This window comes from Balaenoptera borealis (genome assembly GCF_965194805.1).
Source record: "Balaenoptera borealis genome assembly, chromosome: 12".
NCBI classification, from domain to species: Eukaryota; Metazoa; Chordata; class Mammalia; order Artiodactyla; family Balaenopteridae; genus Balaenoptera; species Balaenoptera borealis.
The window spans coordinates 18,627,485-18,644,851 of NC_138869.1; the positions used below are offsets into that span (position 1 = coordinate 18,627,485).

Below are 17,367 nucleotides of genomic sequence, written 5' to 3' on the forward strand. Positions count from 1 at the left end.
ATAAATTTACACCATGGCACATCATCATGTAATTGTGGGACACTGGGAAAAACAGACTTGTAGAGAGAGAGAGAGAAAAGATGTCACAAACAACAGGTCAGAAATCAAAATGGCTTCAGCTTTTAGAGCAGAGTAACATCTCCAAAGTTATGAAGAATCCTGATTTCCAGTCCAGAATTCTGTTTCCAACTAAACCATCAATCAAATGTAATCATAGTGTAAAGACATTTTCAAACAGGAAAGATCTCAAAAAAATTGCATTTTTCTTAAATTGTTTCTCAGAAATCCATAGGAAGATGCAGTCTACCCAAATGAAGAAGTATGTCAAGAGAAAGGTATGTTGCTTAGGAAACCAGGCTCCCCAACACAAAGGTAGATTGATATTAAAGGAAGAAAGTTGAAATAGAACTGAGGGATGAATTGTTGCCAATTCCGTAGAAAGCTAAGCAAACAAACAAGAAAATTACTAACTCTAGGAAAAGCAAGCACAGGAAAATCAAAGCTAGTACTCTGAAATAAACCCTGTAGAGAAAACAAACAAACAAGGAAATCAGTGTGATAGAGTCTTCAATTCCCCACCTCTAGCAAGCAAGAAATGGAGGAGTTTTTAATCTTTATTTAATACATTTTTCCTCTTTGTACATATACTTACAGTAGGCTAGGTTGTTTTACATCCACTAAAATCTACGTGCAGTACTTGGTATTTATATTATATTCCACCATAGGCAGAGTATGATTTAATTCCAATGTACAAAGTAACCATGGTCAGTATATTACAGTTTCTCTGCAGTTACCATTACCCATTTATCTTCCACTTCAATATTTAAATGATTTAGAACAAATATTAAAAGACTACCCTGAACCCCAGAGTAAAAGAAACAAATGAAGAATTGTCTGGAGAAAGTAATTGTCTAAAATTTGAGTTGTCTAAATGAGAAAACAAATCTAAGTATCATGCAAGGTAACACTGAAAAATTCCCTAGCAAGTAATAATGTAAAATGTAAACACAGATCTTCTATATTAACAAGTAATCAAAACAGAGCCTGACGTCTATTTAAAAAGAGCATGCACTGTAGATTCTGCTTAATGAATTAAATATGCCAACTACTCACTTTCAAAGCAGTAATACATAATAGGCAATGACTATTTATGGGATCATATTTATATTTCCTATAAATAGATAGCATTCGCTCAGTCCTCCAACTGTAACTTTATGCTGGGTTGTAGTAAAATATCAGGTTGAAGTGTTGTGTAGTTTTAAAAGGGATGGAATGAGGAAATTTTACTTTGCCTGGCAACAGGACCTAATAGAAAATGTTTTCTTCTGAACATTTATGTTGGGATAAGGATAGATGAAATGAGAAAATAAAATCCAGAAGAGGAGAATCAGCGTCAATCAATTCATTTGATTATTTTTCCCCTCTACACCCCCTTGCCCCACTCCTACCCCATTCCTTTTTTTGGCTTGAAAGAATTTGCTAATAACTGTTTCCTTGAGTGTTCAGGATCCACAGACCTAAAACAGAGCTTGCATCTTTTTCTTAATGTTGTAATGACACACATTTTTCCTAAAAAAATGTCACTAGAGCTTGAGTGACCACTGTGCTGGTTTAGAAATAGAATGCCCAAGTAACACAGGAGTCTAATCACTTCCTTTAGCTTCAGACTGGAATCAAGAAAAAAATTACTGAACTTCCAATTCCTAACCCAATACTCAGGGCACAAGTGTGTACAAGTTTGGGAAGGAAACTGGAGACAAAGATATTTATAATTCAAGATTTTTTTTTTTTTTTTTACTACACAGGTTAAACCTACTGTTGGTAAAGTTTTGTTTAGTTTTGTTCATTTTTAATAAAAACAGAAGGTTGATAGCTAGTGATTTAAGCTGTGTGAGAGAAGCCAGATGCCAAAGAGTATATTCTGTATGATTGCATTTGTATGAAATCTGTGGCAGAAAAAAATCGTAACAGTACTTGCTTCTAGGACTGGGGTGGGGGTAGGGATTGATTAAGAAGAGGCATGAGGGAAGTTCTATAGGATGATGGTAATTATCTTGGTAGAGTTAGGGGTTACGCAGGTGTACGCATTTGCCAAAATTCAGCAAATGTACACTTAAGACGTGTATTTCATTATATATGTAAAGTTTACCTCAAATGATAAAGATATAAACAAATATTGAACTCTATTTAACAAAGGAAAACTGAAGTATTTAGGGGGAAGTACTAATATCTGCAAGTTACTATAGTTTCATTTTCTTTGAACTTTAAACAATGTCATGTAAAAGTGTCTCATGTAAGTATGATTACATAAATTTACTAGAAGGGAAAAAAGAGTTCTGCCACTTAATAACAAGGGACCTTGGCAAGCACTTTCAGACGTCTATGCCTTAATGTCTAATGATCATCTGCTTCAAAGTGTTGTTCGGAGGGTTCAGTGAGATGATATACATAAAGCAGCTATAACAGTGCCTGGAGCAGAGTATGTATATTTAATAGAGTGTCGTTAGTGATAATAATAAAGAATACAACATCAAACAGCAAAAACAAACTCTTTAGGATTTCATGCTAGTTAGTAATTGAACTAGTTAATCTAATTTCAAAGTTTCTGCTTTTCATCTCTTTAAGAAGTGGTATGTACTCATCTGTCTGGCCTGTTTATTTGGTATAAAGCACAAGCTATACAACCCCCTGTTTTTATTAAGAATAAATAAAACAAAGCAAAATTTTAACCAATAATAGGTTCAGTGAAAATTTTCTTGCATAATAAAAAAGTGCAGACTTATAATTCATTAATTATAATTAATATATAATGTCCTTTACATTATATATTGTATAATATATATTTAAAAGAAAAAAGGCTGCTTAACATGCCTGGAAATTTCATCTGAGTGATATGTGCTACATTTTTAAAAGACTATGAACTAAATTATTATGAAGACTAAAATAATATTGATATTATTGTGTTTGCTTACATGAAAGCTTTTTGTTTGTTTTCTCCTTTATACTTGAAGAGATTATGGAATTCAGGTCTCAAGAACTCAGCGTTATTTTCAATACTGGAGGGGGGAAGAAAACTTCATTTCTAGACAGTATAAAAACTCACTATATATTTTTTCACCTTAAGAATACTTCCATTAATAATTTTTAAATCAAAGTCTTCTTTCTATTAAATGTTTTAATTCATTCTTGTAGAAAATTGGAATGTAGAATTAAATATTTGGGGAAAGATATTAGCAGTACTGGGAGACTTCAACCACTACAAAAAGATGGATGTATTCCATTGTGTCTTGTCATTTCTGTGAAATTGTATTTTTGGTTTACTCAGTGAAGCTGGGCTTCTAGATACAGCTGGGCTCAACACCTCAAATCTTTTAAACTGCAGTGTAAAGCCACAAAGCCTCCAATTATCTACCTATCTAGATATTTCTCTTAGTAAATGTAGAACAATATTAGTGAACACTCTCATTCTGCTGGAGAAAATGGATAGGCCACTCTCCATGCTGATAAAATAAAGACTTCTATCACAAAGAATAAACAACTAAATGAGCAGCAATAAACTTAATTTGCACATTAGATATGCTTTTCCAAGTTCCGACATTTCAGTTGAAAATAATGCTGAAGCAATGAGGCCTATAATTGGACATACAGAACTTCTCCAGTGAGGAAACAAAAACAAATGTTGCCTGCAAACAAGATCATTTTTATAGCCTGCTGTTACTCTGCTTTTTAATAATTTTCCAAATGCCAGATCAAATAATTTCCCCTTTTATGTGATTTTCATACACCTCTTAGTGTATGTACACATTGTAATTTTACTAAGTCCTCCAGACTGAAAACATTTAAACTCCCTTTCCTTTCCATTCTCTGTCTGTGCCTATGGAACATGTCCTCAAATTACACTGGGCATCTGCCAGGGCTCTGGTAAGGCTGGTGCTAATTGCACTCCCTGTGTTGAATAGCAAATTGCTTTATCCTGTTGCATAGTGGAATAGAAATTTCCAACATACAGTGCAGATAACTTCAGAATCCTCTTGACACAGATAAGCCATATCAGCTAAAAACTAAGCTGGAAAATATCTTACTCCTGTAACTATTATCTTTTTACATGTTATCTAACAACAACATTTCTTGCATGACTGAGGCAGGTAAGTAAATTCAAAGAAAGATGATTGTTTTATCAGCTTTACTGAAATTTCTCATTTGCTCCTTACCACCCTATTACCAGAAAGGTCACTGTAAGATTTTGATTTGAGAAATAAAATTATATTTGACTCTATAATGACAATCAGATGAACATTATAGACAAGAAAATGCAAACATACAAACACACACAGGTGCACACACACACATACATACATACACAGAGAAGTATTAAATCGTCTTAACAGCCAAATGGCTACACTCTTAACAGTCAAGAAAATGTTTGAATCAATGCATAGTATTATGATTCCTTCTCATATTAAAGCTTCAAATTTGTAGGTTATAAAATAATAATTTTGGCAGTGATACCTTCAACATTCCCACGTGAAAGGGAATTAGAGATAGCAGTCTAGTTAAGAAGCTGTGCTAATGATAGACTTATCTTAGAACTGTATTTGTGTAAAAATCCCACAGTTTAATAAAGATTATACATTACAGATCAGTAATAAAGCAAAGTTTCTAAAGATGCTTTTATCCATACTGTACACATTTTGTGTTTATGTAGTTTTTTTAATGTATATGTTATTATGTATGTATGTGTTTATTTATATTGCATATGATGGTTACTGTCAATGGCAAAGAAGCAAGAAATCCCCAAATCCCTTTAAAATGGCACATGGATATTTCATGAAGGTTAAAAATAACAAACACAATTTCCTTCCCATTACTAGATATAAATGAGTGAAAATAACTTGATATTCATGCATATTGACATAAGCCCTTTTTGCATATGTAAATCATCCTCTGGTATTATGCTGAAAATACCAGAACAGTGAGTTCTCTGCATGAAGTCTTTCAGATTTTCATGTATTTTCATATTTGTCCCCCCTTTCAGAGTGTGGGGTTCTCTATGTATTAGAATAATGTAACTACAAACCGTAAAATTGGGAAAGTGAAAGCATTTACAAGTTTGTTATTTGCCTTTGATGTTCTTTATTGTGAAGTGTTCTAACAAGAGTACACCCTGAAAAATTGAAAACTTGTAGATTTTAGAGCAAGGAAGTCAGGATGGAAATTATCTCTGAGAACTAAGGGGAATGAGGTGAGATCCTTTCACTCAATCAATAAATATTTATTGAACACATACAGTTCCCAGGACTGTACTAGAATTTGTGATGTCCCTGCCTTCTTTATGCTTCTTTTCTAGAGGAAGGGAAATAAAGGGAAAAAAATACATGTAAATAAGTGAATTATATCCTTTGTAAGAAGATGAAATGTGCCACAGAAGAAGAAAGAGTAGAAAAGATAAAGTTGACCAGGAATGTAGATTGAGATAATTTTGTTTCAATAGCTCCAGCAAAAAAAACACTAGAAATAAGCAAAAATATATCAGTTTTTAAACTGAGCAATCTTAGTTATTTTCTTACTCATAGACAGAGTGGAGTGCCTGAGGATTATGGTGTGTTTTGTGGAACATCCCAAAATACATATCAACTTGATTCTATCTTGAGAATTAGGAACCTATTTAGTAAGAAACATGGCTATGTTTCACCTCTACAATATCCAAATTCCATAATTAGAACTAAGTTAGTAGCTGCTCCTGAGTTTCTCACATTTATGTGAGTCTTCTCCTTTTACTTTTCTTCCATTAATTACTAATTGACAGCATTAAGACAGCATTTAGCTAAAGGCTAAAGAAACATTTGAGGAAAAGAAACTATCCATTTAGCTCAATCTATTAACTTTTTTTCTTAGTCTCTGAGGTGAAAGCATCCCCATCATTGTATTTTAGCAGGAAAATTATTGGTCCTACTCACCCATCACCAGTATTCTACCAAAACTTTCTTTGAGAAACTACGTTTCCACTACTGATGTCTTCATCCTTAAAATTTCATATTTTAACTCCTCCTGGATTTCTCCATACCTGTAAGAATTAACTGCAATGCCTTTTTATCCTCTACCATATTTTAATCTTCTGCTGTAATAAAAATGAGTGCATACCACCTGTAGTTTCTTAATTTGACATAAGGTAATCTCTTCTGTTTTTTTCTCCTTAATGGACATGTTAGTTCTTCAAACATAAAGCATTCACACTCTTCAGTACATGAGTATTACCAAAACTTTGCTGGAGAAATTCCCTATTATTAAATATAGCTACGGCACATTCCTTGAAACATTAAGTCCATATCTGTCTTAAAAACCTGATGACAATACAATCTTAAAGAAGTGAAGTTTTTCAAAATATGCTACACTGGTTGAATTTTGATACAAGTTCTATCATTTATATTTCCCCTGAGTGTTTCAGACAATTGTTGGCATAATGTAATAGGCTTGAGATAAAGTTGGGAGAAATATCTTCCAGGGATAAAGATGAGTTTATTTTCCTGGAGACATTTTAAAGGATAGTAGAAGTATAGCAGCTAACTACTTTTTATTGTATTTAATCATTTTTAATAGAAATGATGATAAAGCATCAATTGCTGAATTTAATCATTTAATCATTTGGGCTTAAGTAGCTGCTCAAACTCATCTTTCAAGACAGTCATTTTTGTCATCCAGGAGGCAATAAAATGATAAAAGTGACCTGGCTCCCCCTAAACAGACTAGTTTTATGAGCTGAGGTTCAATAAAATAAAGTAGCAAAGATGGGGAATAGATGCATCTAATGCTAATTATGTCCTTTGGTGATATATGTAGTTGCATTTGGATTGATACTAGTTTAAAAGTCTCAAGACTAAGGTATGCACTTTTACCATCTGAAGTTGTGTGAGCGTATGTGTTTACTGTGATGGGAATCTAATAATAACTCAAATAGACACTAATGTTTAAATTTTTTTTCTTTGCAAAGAACTGCTTATTAAGGTGAATGTAAGAGAGTCTGCATTTCACTAGTTAGTACTTAGAGTTATAGAAATAAATGAACTGATTATGCACTTGGCAGCCTTACATCCAGGTAAAAACTTTACACAAAATGAGTTTCTGAAGGAAACTTCACAAAAAAAATATTATCCACTGATGTCAACAAAATGTCCATGGCTTCCCCACACTGAGGCATCTGTGGAAATCCAAAATTTTTAGTTCAAGTTTTAGTTTTGTCTAATTACCCGCTGGACAGCTTTTCAACTGCCAAGGTATTCACATCTACCATGTTATTCCAGTGGCAAAGTGAGCATGCTATTAATGAATATGGGAACACAACTCTTAAATAAAATGTGAAATCAAACATTTCACATATACAATATGATACAGGGTTGACAACTGTGATAGAGGTCATGATATGCATACATATCTTCCAATGTTCATCAAGCACAAATGAAGATAGTAAAATACCTTTTACAACTAGGCTGCCAGTGTTCTTGGCAACACCAAACTGATTTGTAGCTATGCAAGTGTATGATCCGGCATCCGACCTGGTAACGTTATGTATCTTGAGGCTGGCATCCTTCAGGATGAACACTCTAAAAAGAAAATGTATAACTAACATAAGTAAGGCTCTTTAAAACTGGTAAGTCTTAACCACCTATTTTCATTTTAAAGCGTTACTGAAACCATGGGTGCATTTGTTAATATGAATGTATTCCTTTCCTATTATCCTGCTTTTAATTGTGAGCAATCTGTGAATCCACATATTAGAATAAATGACATTTGCTTTTATTCTGACACAGTACTGATAATTATTTTGCTATAACTTGAATTATCATTGCTGATTTCAATGCACATTAAAAGTCAAATGAGTGCTTGGTGCTACAGTGCCCATTTGCTTGATTAATAACAAATGCAACTAGTTACTATGCATTTTGAAAAACCAACTCTGGTGAAAACTGAACTTGGCGTTAGAGAAACGCAAGCCCAATTTTCACATTGTTTACTCTGTGGCTTTATAGACCAGTTTTTACTTAGGACTTTCAGCTACCAAACAACAGGGTTTTCAACCATGACAATATTTGCCTGTGCTAGTGAGTTGAAGGAACCATCCATGGGGTTCCATAGCCAGGGGGCTCAGGCCATCTTGTTATGTGGCCTGTCCCATTAAAAAGAGGAAGAGAGAAGTAAAAAGAATGAAGGCTTCAAGAATCAGACTGAATTAAATATTCCTAAAATACATGTATTCATATAATACGCAATGGAGAGAGCTATTTAAGAAGTTCCAGTCTTTGAAAAAATGATTCGTATGAAGTTTTCTCTGAAACTCAGAAATAGTCAAAAGCAAACATCAGAACACTGTCGTAATCAAGGGAACCCCTAAGATTGGTTTCTTGACAAAATCATCATCAAATGTTTTAGTAAGGAGACAAAAAATGAAAAACAAAACAAAACAAAAAAAAAACCATGTGCCCAATTTTATGTCTTATAAATTTAATTAACGACCTTTTAAAAATACAGCTCTAAGAACAAACACTAGTGGGTAGTCAGAGTTGCAGAAAAATAAGCAGTGAAAACTCATTTGTAATGACAACGGTTTTAAAGGAATGAAAGGAAAGAGAGTTGGCATGCATGTCACATCCATTAACAATAACAAAACAGTATTTCTTTCATTGCAAACATATCATTGTTTCTAATATGTGTATTACAGGAAATGTAGCTAATATAATTAATTACCCAATTTGAAACACAGAGAACATCAGCCAACTACAATTTGTATGAAACCAGCTTATGATGTTGGGTGTATTATCAGTGACAAGTTCCATATTCTGTTGTCAAGTGAGTGGAAGGGGCCACATCTGGGTTTAGAATGTTCCATGGCACATAATCAGATTTCTTTTAAGTCATTTTCTTGGAGTATTCCCCAACAGTGAACATTTGACATCTTATTTAATTTCTGAAATGTCTAGATTTCTTGATCCCAGTTTATACTAACAATCGAATCATACCGCTATTGACACAGTAACAAAGCTATTCTAGTATGCAGCAAACTTCTGGCCAAAAACAATTCTTAACCTGATTCAATTAGAAGAGGTCGGTGTGAGAAACATTTGGGTGCATCACTTACCTCTAGAATTTAGGAATAACTAAGAATTTCAAGCAACACAGAAACATTAAATTTTGGCCAAAAAACATTTTAAATGTTAAAGAAATATGTATCTGCTGATAGCTAAAGGCCGTCAGACAAACTTCCCAGCTAGTAATACCAATGTTTATATGTCATAATTTTCCACTTAGCTTTCAGAAAAGGACAATTCATATAAACTGTGGTTTAATATTACCCTAAGTCCACCAGCCTTTTCAGGCTCATTGTGTATGTTCAGTAATGTTTGTTAAATTGAACTGAAATCGTCATCATTGAAACTGATTATTTCTTTTGAAATCTTAATCAACCGACATTTCTCAAGCTTCAGATAATAAGAAGACAGACTAAGACTAGGAAAAGTTAAAATCTGCTCAAGATTAAGCAGCTAATAAGCATCAAAGAATGAATTGAAAATTATAACTGAGTATCTCTAGTGCTCATGCTCTTTCCAGAACCATCACTTTGCGTCACTTGTAGTAAATAATTCTGCATGTTGACTATGACGTTCAAGAAATATCTGCTGAGTCATCATTAGAGGCCCTTAAGATGGTCTTAGGTGTTTGCTCCTCAAAATGTGGTCTCATCCCAGACCTACTGAATCAAACTTTGCATTTTAACATGATTTTCAGTAATTAGTATGTACAATAAAGTTTGAGAACATTGCTCAGTTCATTATAAATCAGACTTTAGTCTGTAAAGATTATCTTTATGTCTAAGTAAGAATCCATTTTGTTTTCATAGATCAATATGTAAAAATGTGCAAAAGAATAAAAAATCTTAGATTTAAATGTTTTATGAAAATAGCCAAACTAGTAACCAAACCAATGTATCATTTATTAAAACTAGATGATTAAAAAAGTAATTCTCCCTAGTGCCCTAGGATATAGAAAGCCAGACATTTAACTATAGAGATTTTATAACATAATAAATGGTATGAATATTTCAACTTACTATTTTTTCATTAATAAGAGATGTTAAAATATAGTAAGAAAACTTAATCTTTAACAATGTAGATGGTCTCAAACTATCTAATCATAGCCCTAAATTTATGCAGAATAATTAAACAAAAACTATTAAAGAAAAGTGAGAATTTCCAGTTCTCTCACATATCAAAACACGGCTTAGTAGAAATTATTAAAAAAAAAAAAAAAGAAATAACACCCAATTAACATCAAACTGTATTAAGAAAACTGAGCAATTGACGTTTTCAATGATAGGGAAGGATGCACATGAAAAAATTTACTGGAACATTTTAATTGATAGTTTTGGTAACATTCATAGAGAAAGATAAAGACTGACTTTTTCTATCCTTCTTTTGAAATATTCTAAAAGATATTTTAAAATAGTACCTGGAGGGTTCGAAAGGATATATTAATAAAGTACATTAAAATATTGTCTTTGTTCATACAAGACTCTCTGGTATTTAAAAACAAAACACAGCCACAAGTATAGATACGCTCGGCTAACTGAAAAACTGAGACTCTGGTGATAAAAATGGAAATTTGCATAAATTATTAGCAAACAGAATATAAGTTACAGAGAAGAAAGCAAAAGACAGTGAAGTGATTGATTACATATAATACAGATATGTATTTAAATTAGCACTTAATGCTGAGATTACACTGCTAATAGACAATAGATCATAAAAGCATATATGAAAATATCTGGTACCATGGAATATGGTAAGGCTTCTAAAAACTTAACAGCAATTTTAATGCCTGATTGGAAATAGAACAATGCTAAGACTTTTTTTCCTTCTAAATTTATTCAACAAATATTTATTAAATACCTATTGTGTTCCAGGCACTATGTTAGATATCACAATAGGTATGTAAGAAATAGAGAATGTTAATATCGAAGATATTCTTTTTCACGACTAAACTCATTGGTCAAAACACAAGCAGGTTGTGAACTATTATTGTAAGCTGACTCTGCACAAGTCCTCTACTAAGTGTATAATAAATGTCAACTCATTGACTTACTAAGTAAACCTCTGGGCTTACTATTGTTATCATTCCCGTTTTACAAGTCAGGAAACTGCAGCATGGAAAGAAGTGGGTACCTTAAGGTACACACTCAGTAGTGTAGCACCAAGATTCCAACCATGCCTTTCTCTTTACACCAGGAAGCACTTATTTTAAGAAGGGCTCTTTCACTTCAAGTTTACAAAGTATAATTTACTAATAATATAGTTACTTAGAGCACAAATTTAAGCATATATATACATATATATAAAATTGTATTTGCATAAAATGATCTTTAATATTGGAGGTTTATAATCTGACCTTCAGGGAATCCAATAACTCCCCAAAATGTGATGGAACATTTGTGTGTGTGCATATATGCACATTTCCTCAGATTTCTAAGCGTTTGTGAAACCTTAAAGGTGAGTTTGATCTACCCTACTATAGGAGAGTTTTAACCATAAACATGAGGTAATAATGATGGCAATACTAATACTAAGGATTATTTTTCTTCTGTTACACTGTCCTATGCAATAATGTAGTTGAGTTATTAGCAAACGTGGAATTTGGGGTCAACTGCTTGTGACTGAATCTGAGCCCTAATATTTAATATTTGTATTACTGAGTCCAAGTTACTCAACTGTGCAAGAGTCTTCAGCTTTCTCATCTGTAACATGGGGATATTAATATTACCTGTGTCACTGAGTCATGAGGAGTAAATGATATAAACTGTTTAAAATGCTCAGCCCTGTCTATGCCCTACTCCTGGTTAGCCATCAATAAGTAGGTTTTTAATGAACCATTTTCTCATTCTGCCAAAGAATGTAAGCACTTCTATAACTCCATGAGCAGTAACAACAGGGAAAGAAGGAAGTGTTTTGTCACAATTCAGTTTGAACAAAGGGACCTGAGAGGTATATGCCAGGCTTTTTGAAAGGAGCCTAATGCCAGAAGATTTTTCCTAGCATTACGTTTCACTGCCTAAGACCCTTCGTTGAATTCATGCCACTTCGTGTCTGTACTTGTGGAGTCAATCTTTCCGATCCGCATTGCTCTCATTTTTATTTTAGAAATGGAAATAGGGTTGTCATAAGAATTGAATTAATTAAACGCTAGCTATTAATCTTATTCTTTTTCTTTGCTGATAATAGTTTTTGGTCTTTGCTCTTCTCCATGACTCGGACCAGCATTTTCAATTCTCACTTTGATTCTTACTCCTGCCTGATGTCTTAAAAAACACTTTCATCTGACTGGACTCAACAGTATGTTTTGTGGCTTTAACTACAATATGATTATCAGTCCTCGGTGTCACCAAGTTCTAATACTTGACTTACGGTGTATGTATGTTTGCTCTTTAACTCTTCCTCTATAATCATTTCACAGTTCAGTGATAACACTGTTCCTCTCTGGTGTCTATTCTCAAATATCCACTTAATTAGAATATTTCACCTGTTCACACAATCAAATAGAAAAATTTCCCCCAAATTACCAAAGCTTAGTATTCTATTCAGATGATTAAATCACAAATTAAGGCATTGCATTTAAAATGTTACATAATAATTAGAATTTAAAGACATTTACATGTATAGATATATTATGACCATTCAACAATAGAAAAATTAATAGTTAGCATTTGTAATGTATCACACTATTCTTCTAATTGCATTTGGGCATTAAAAAGGTGGAAATTCAGAACTACAAGCTGTGTCTGATAGTCAAGTGACATTGGGAGATTTTATAGTCACATTAGAAAACAGAAAATGTAGAAACCTGAGCCACCAACATATGTAAACATTTCAAGGTTAACTGATAAGTTGAAGGCAGACTATGTAGTGTGATTGAACATCCAACATTTCAATCTTCCCACTGTCAGGGAACGTTAGTAGCATAAAGCGAAAACAAAAGTAATGGATGCTTTGACTAGTTGCCTTCTACTTTCATACCCTTTGCCTTCTACTTGATGAGCTATTGTGAATAAAACATCAGGAAGATAGACTACGACATCAAGTGAACTCCTAGGAGTCTTTTACCTGGAACATGTGTGTCAAATTTTGTGTCATTCTAAGGAATTAGTCTAAAGACTAATGTCGAATGCTTTTACCCTTGCTTTCCTAAGTTGTACATGATTCCAATTCATTACAAGCTTCATAAATAAAATAGATATTAGCATTCACATCTAGTTTATCACTACAACTAATCTAATGTATTTCCAAATTTTGATTTACCTACATATAGAAAAAACAGATCTATATTATGTAGACCCTATATGAATAGCAAATGAGGAAGGCTCTGATTTTTTTTTTTGTTTAATTGTCGACCATAGCCTATCACAAAATTTGAGGACATAGAAGATTAGCAATAGCTAAATTTCTTAAACTCAGAGAAATTAGGACATTGGGCAATTACAATTTCATATTGCTGAAACTAGAGCAGTACTTCTATTTTTATAGTTAGATTATTAACTGGAGTATTGCTTCCACTTCTGTCTAAAGATAATACTGTAGACCATGAAATTTTAATTGACAGTTTAATTTTACTGATATCTAGAAAATGTAAAATAGATTGGATTAAAATGAATTAGATAAGTAGGAAAGTATGTATAAATTTTGGCTCTGCACAATTTAGGTTTTAGGTAAAATGTCCCACTGGAATCCATTTTATTTTATTTTATTATTTTTAATTTTTTTTAACATCTTTATTAGAGTGTCATTGCCTTACAATGGTGTGTTAGTTTCTGCTTTATAACAAAGTGAATCAGTTATACATATACATATGTTCCCATATCTCTTCCCTCTTGCATCTCCCTCCCTCTCACCTTCCCTATCCGCCCGCTCTAGGTGGTCACAAAGCACCGAGCTGATCTCCCTGTGCTATGCGGCTGCTTCCCACCAGCTATCTATTTTACGTTTGGTAGTGTATATATGTCCATGCCACTCTCTCACTTTATCCCAGCTTACCCTTCCTCCTCCCCATATCCTCAAGTCCATTCTCTAGTAGGTCTGTGTCTTTATTCCCGTCTTGCCCCTAGGTTCTTCATGACCATTTTTTTTTTCTTAGATTCCATATATATGTGTTAGCATACGGTATTTGTTTTTCTGTTTCTGACTTACTTCACTCTGTATGACAGACTCTAGGTCCATCCACCTCACTACAAATAACTCAATTTCATTTCTTTTTATGGCTGAGTAATATTCCATTGTATATATGTGCCGCATCTTGTTTATCCATTCATCTGTTGATGGACACTTAGGTTGCTTCCATGTCCTGGCTATTGTAAACAGAGCTGCAATGAACATTTTGGTACATGACTCTTTTTGAATTATGGTTTTCTCAGGGTATATGCCCAGTAGTGGGATTGCTGGGTCGTCTGGTAGTTCTATTTTTAGTTTTTTAAGGAACCAGTGGCTGTATCAATTTACATTCCTGGAATCCATTTTAGATCAAATATTGACATTACATTTTAATAATTTTAGCACCTGATTAGCATAGTTAAGGTGTAATATCTATGCTTATCTCACTGTCATTTAATAAGCTATCTTTTAAAAATTCCTTATTTTAACAAGCTACAAAAACTGATCTACAAACAAGTAAATACGTAAGCTTCCTCATTTAAATCAAAGCAAAGGTTCCTTTTCTGTCTTTTTATGTCAATAATTTTAAACAGCTCTAAAGGCAGTTATACACAGAAAATATCTCACACCTCTGTACAGGGAAAATTTAAAGGTTTAATCACTGGATTATTAAGATGTATTTTATTATTCCTTATAAAATCATCAGAGTAGTAAAAATCTCAACAGATAACCCAAAAAAGAAATAACAAAAAAGATAAAAAGATAGAGACAGAATAAAAATTAAGTGCTATCTCAAGACAGAGATGACTGAATGGGCACAGAAAATAAAATCTAGTCTCTCTACTAAATAGTGTAGATCATCTTCTGCAAAGAACAATACACTTTTTATCTTTAATCAGTTCTAAACAAGGGGAAGCACATACCAGAAAATTCAACAAAATTTATGGAAGGAATTCTTAAATATGTTATCTCTTTTATTTTGTCTGGCTGTTAGGAAAGAGCACAAATATTCTTTTCAGTAAAGAGTTGTGTAACTCCCAAAGAGAAAACAAATGTTCATAATTTGCAAATCTTTGTTAGAATACATCCTTCAGAGACTTGCCAGATGAAAGCCTAGAGTCTCTTCCCCAAGTATCTAGCAGAAGATTTGCACTCCAATCCGCTTGTCTGAATTCCATCCATCCTCCCAAGCCTACTTTGATTTTCACCGTTTCAGACACACCTTATGTGTCTCTGTCTCCTCAGCTTCTCTTAGTTCCATTGGCTGCCAAAGGTCCAGATAATACAACCCCACTGACAAAGGGGCAGCCAGCAGATAAATCCCATTTTCTTTCCTTCCAAAGTCTTTTTATTCCCAAGTGGTTTCTGTCTGGAGACAGTTTATATGACTAACTGATGCCAGCCTACGTGTTGTGTGTCACTTGGCTTAAAGTGAGTCAGTGGCCAGTGTAATAAGATATGATCCTGCATTGCTGCCTGTATTTACCTGCTTCACTCTTAGTTTTGTGTCCTAGGGAAACTGGAGTAAGATATGTAGCTTTCTCTATCACACCTGTCCTCTCAAACACGACAGTTCACAGTACTCTGTCTCCCCAAATATTAAAAATCAGCAGTTTTGTCCTTCATCAATAAACTTATATGGGGAATTCTTTGGTGATCCAGTGGTTAGGATTCCGCACTTCCACTGAAGGGGGACGTAGGTTCGATCCCTGGTCAGGGAACTAAGATATTTTATTTTAAAAAAATAAAAAATAAATAAACTCATATGCAGGGAGGTTTAATAACTTACTTAGCTACAGCAAGGATGCGGGTCTTCTGATCCTGATTTCTACTGAATCATTATCTGAATCATTATGTTGCCTTGTATTTTGAATTTTCCTTTATTTTAAGACTTTTTTTTTACAGCAGTTTTAGGTTCACAGAAAAACTGAGAGAAAGGTAGATTTCCTATGTACCCGCACATATGCATAGCCTCCCTTGTTGTCAACATTCCCCACCTGAGTGGTACATTTCTTACAGTTCATGAACATACACTTACGAGTCATAGTCAAAGACCATAGTTTACCTTAGAGTTCACCCTTGGTGTTGTGCAGTCTTTGGGTTTGGGAACATATATAATAACATGTATCTATTATTATAATATCATACAGAATATTTCCACTGAACTAAAAATTCTCTGTGTTCCACCTGTTCATTCTTATCTCCTCCAGCCCTTGGCAACTCCTGATCTTTTTACTGTCTCCAAAGTTTTGCCTTTTCCAGAATGTCATATAGTTGAAATCACACAGTATGTAACCTTTCAGATTGGCTTCTTTTAGTTAGTAATATGTATTTAAGATTCTTCCATGTCTTTTCATGGCCTGTTAGCTCATTTCTTTTTAGCACCGAATAATATTCCATTGCCTGGATATACCAGTTTATTTATCCATTTGTCTACTGAGGAATCTCTTGGTTGCTTCCAATTTTGGGCAATTATGAATAAAGATGCTATAAACTATATAGTGTGCAGGTTTTTATGTGGACATAAGTTTTCAAGTCCTTTGGGTGAACATTAAAGAGTACAATATCTGTATTGTATGATAAGAGTATGTTTAGTTTTGTAAGAAACTGCCAAACTGTCTTCCAAAGTGGCTGTACCATTTTGCATTCCCATCCGTAATGAATGAGAGTTCTCGTTGCTCCATATCCTTGCCAGCATTTGGTGTTAGTCTTCCAGATTTTGGCCATTCTAATAGGTGTGTAGTGGTATCTCATTTTAATTTACATTTTTCTGATGACATATGCTGTGGAACATCTTTTCAAATGTATATTTGCCATCTGTATATCTTATTTGGTAAGGTGTATGTTAAGGTCTTTTGCCCGTTTTTTAATGGAGTTGTTGGTTTTCTTATTCTTGAGTTTAAAGAGTTCTTTGCATATTTTAGATAACAATCTTTTATCAGATGTGTATTTGCAAATATTTTTTCCCAGTCTCTGGCTTGACTTCTCATTCTGTTGACATTGTCTTTCACAGAGCAGAAGTTTTTTGTTTTTTTATTTTAAGGAAGTCCAGGTTATTATGTCTTTCCTTCATGGATCTGCCTTTGATATTGTATCTATAAAGTCATGGCCTTACCCAAGGTCATCTAGATTTTCTCCTATGTTATCTTGTAGGAGTTTTACAGTTTTTTGTTCTACATTTAAG

The 17,367-nt window shown here is 33.5% G+C and overlaps 1 protein-coding gene across 1 annotated transcript in view; it reads right to left on the reverse strand.

The window, feature by feature from the left end:
- Positions 1-17,367, reverse strand: part of CNTN6 (contactin 6) — a 675,643-nt gene that overhangs the window by 42,035 nt on the left and 616,241 nt on the right. Inside the window, 1 exon segment of the mRNA XM_082345413.1 lies at positions 7,471-7,598. Within this exon segment, the coding sequence (XP_082201539.1) occupies positions 7,471-7,598 (128 nt within the window).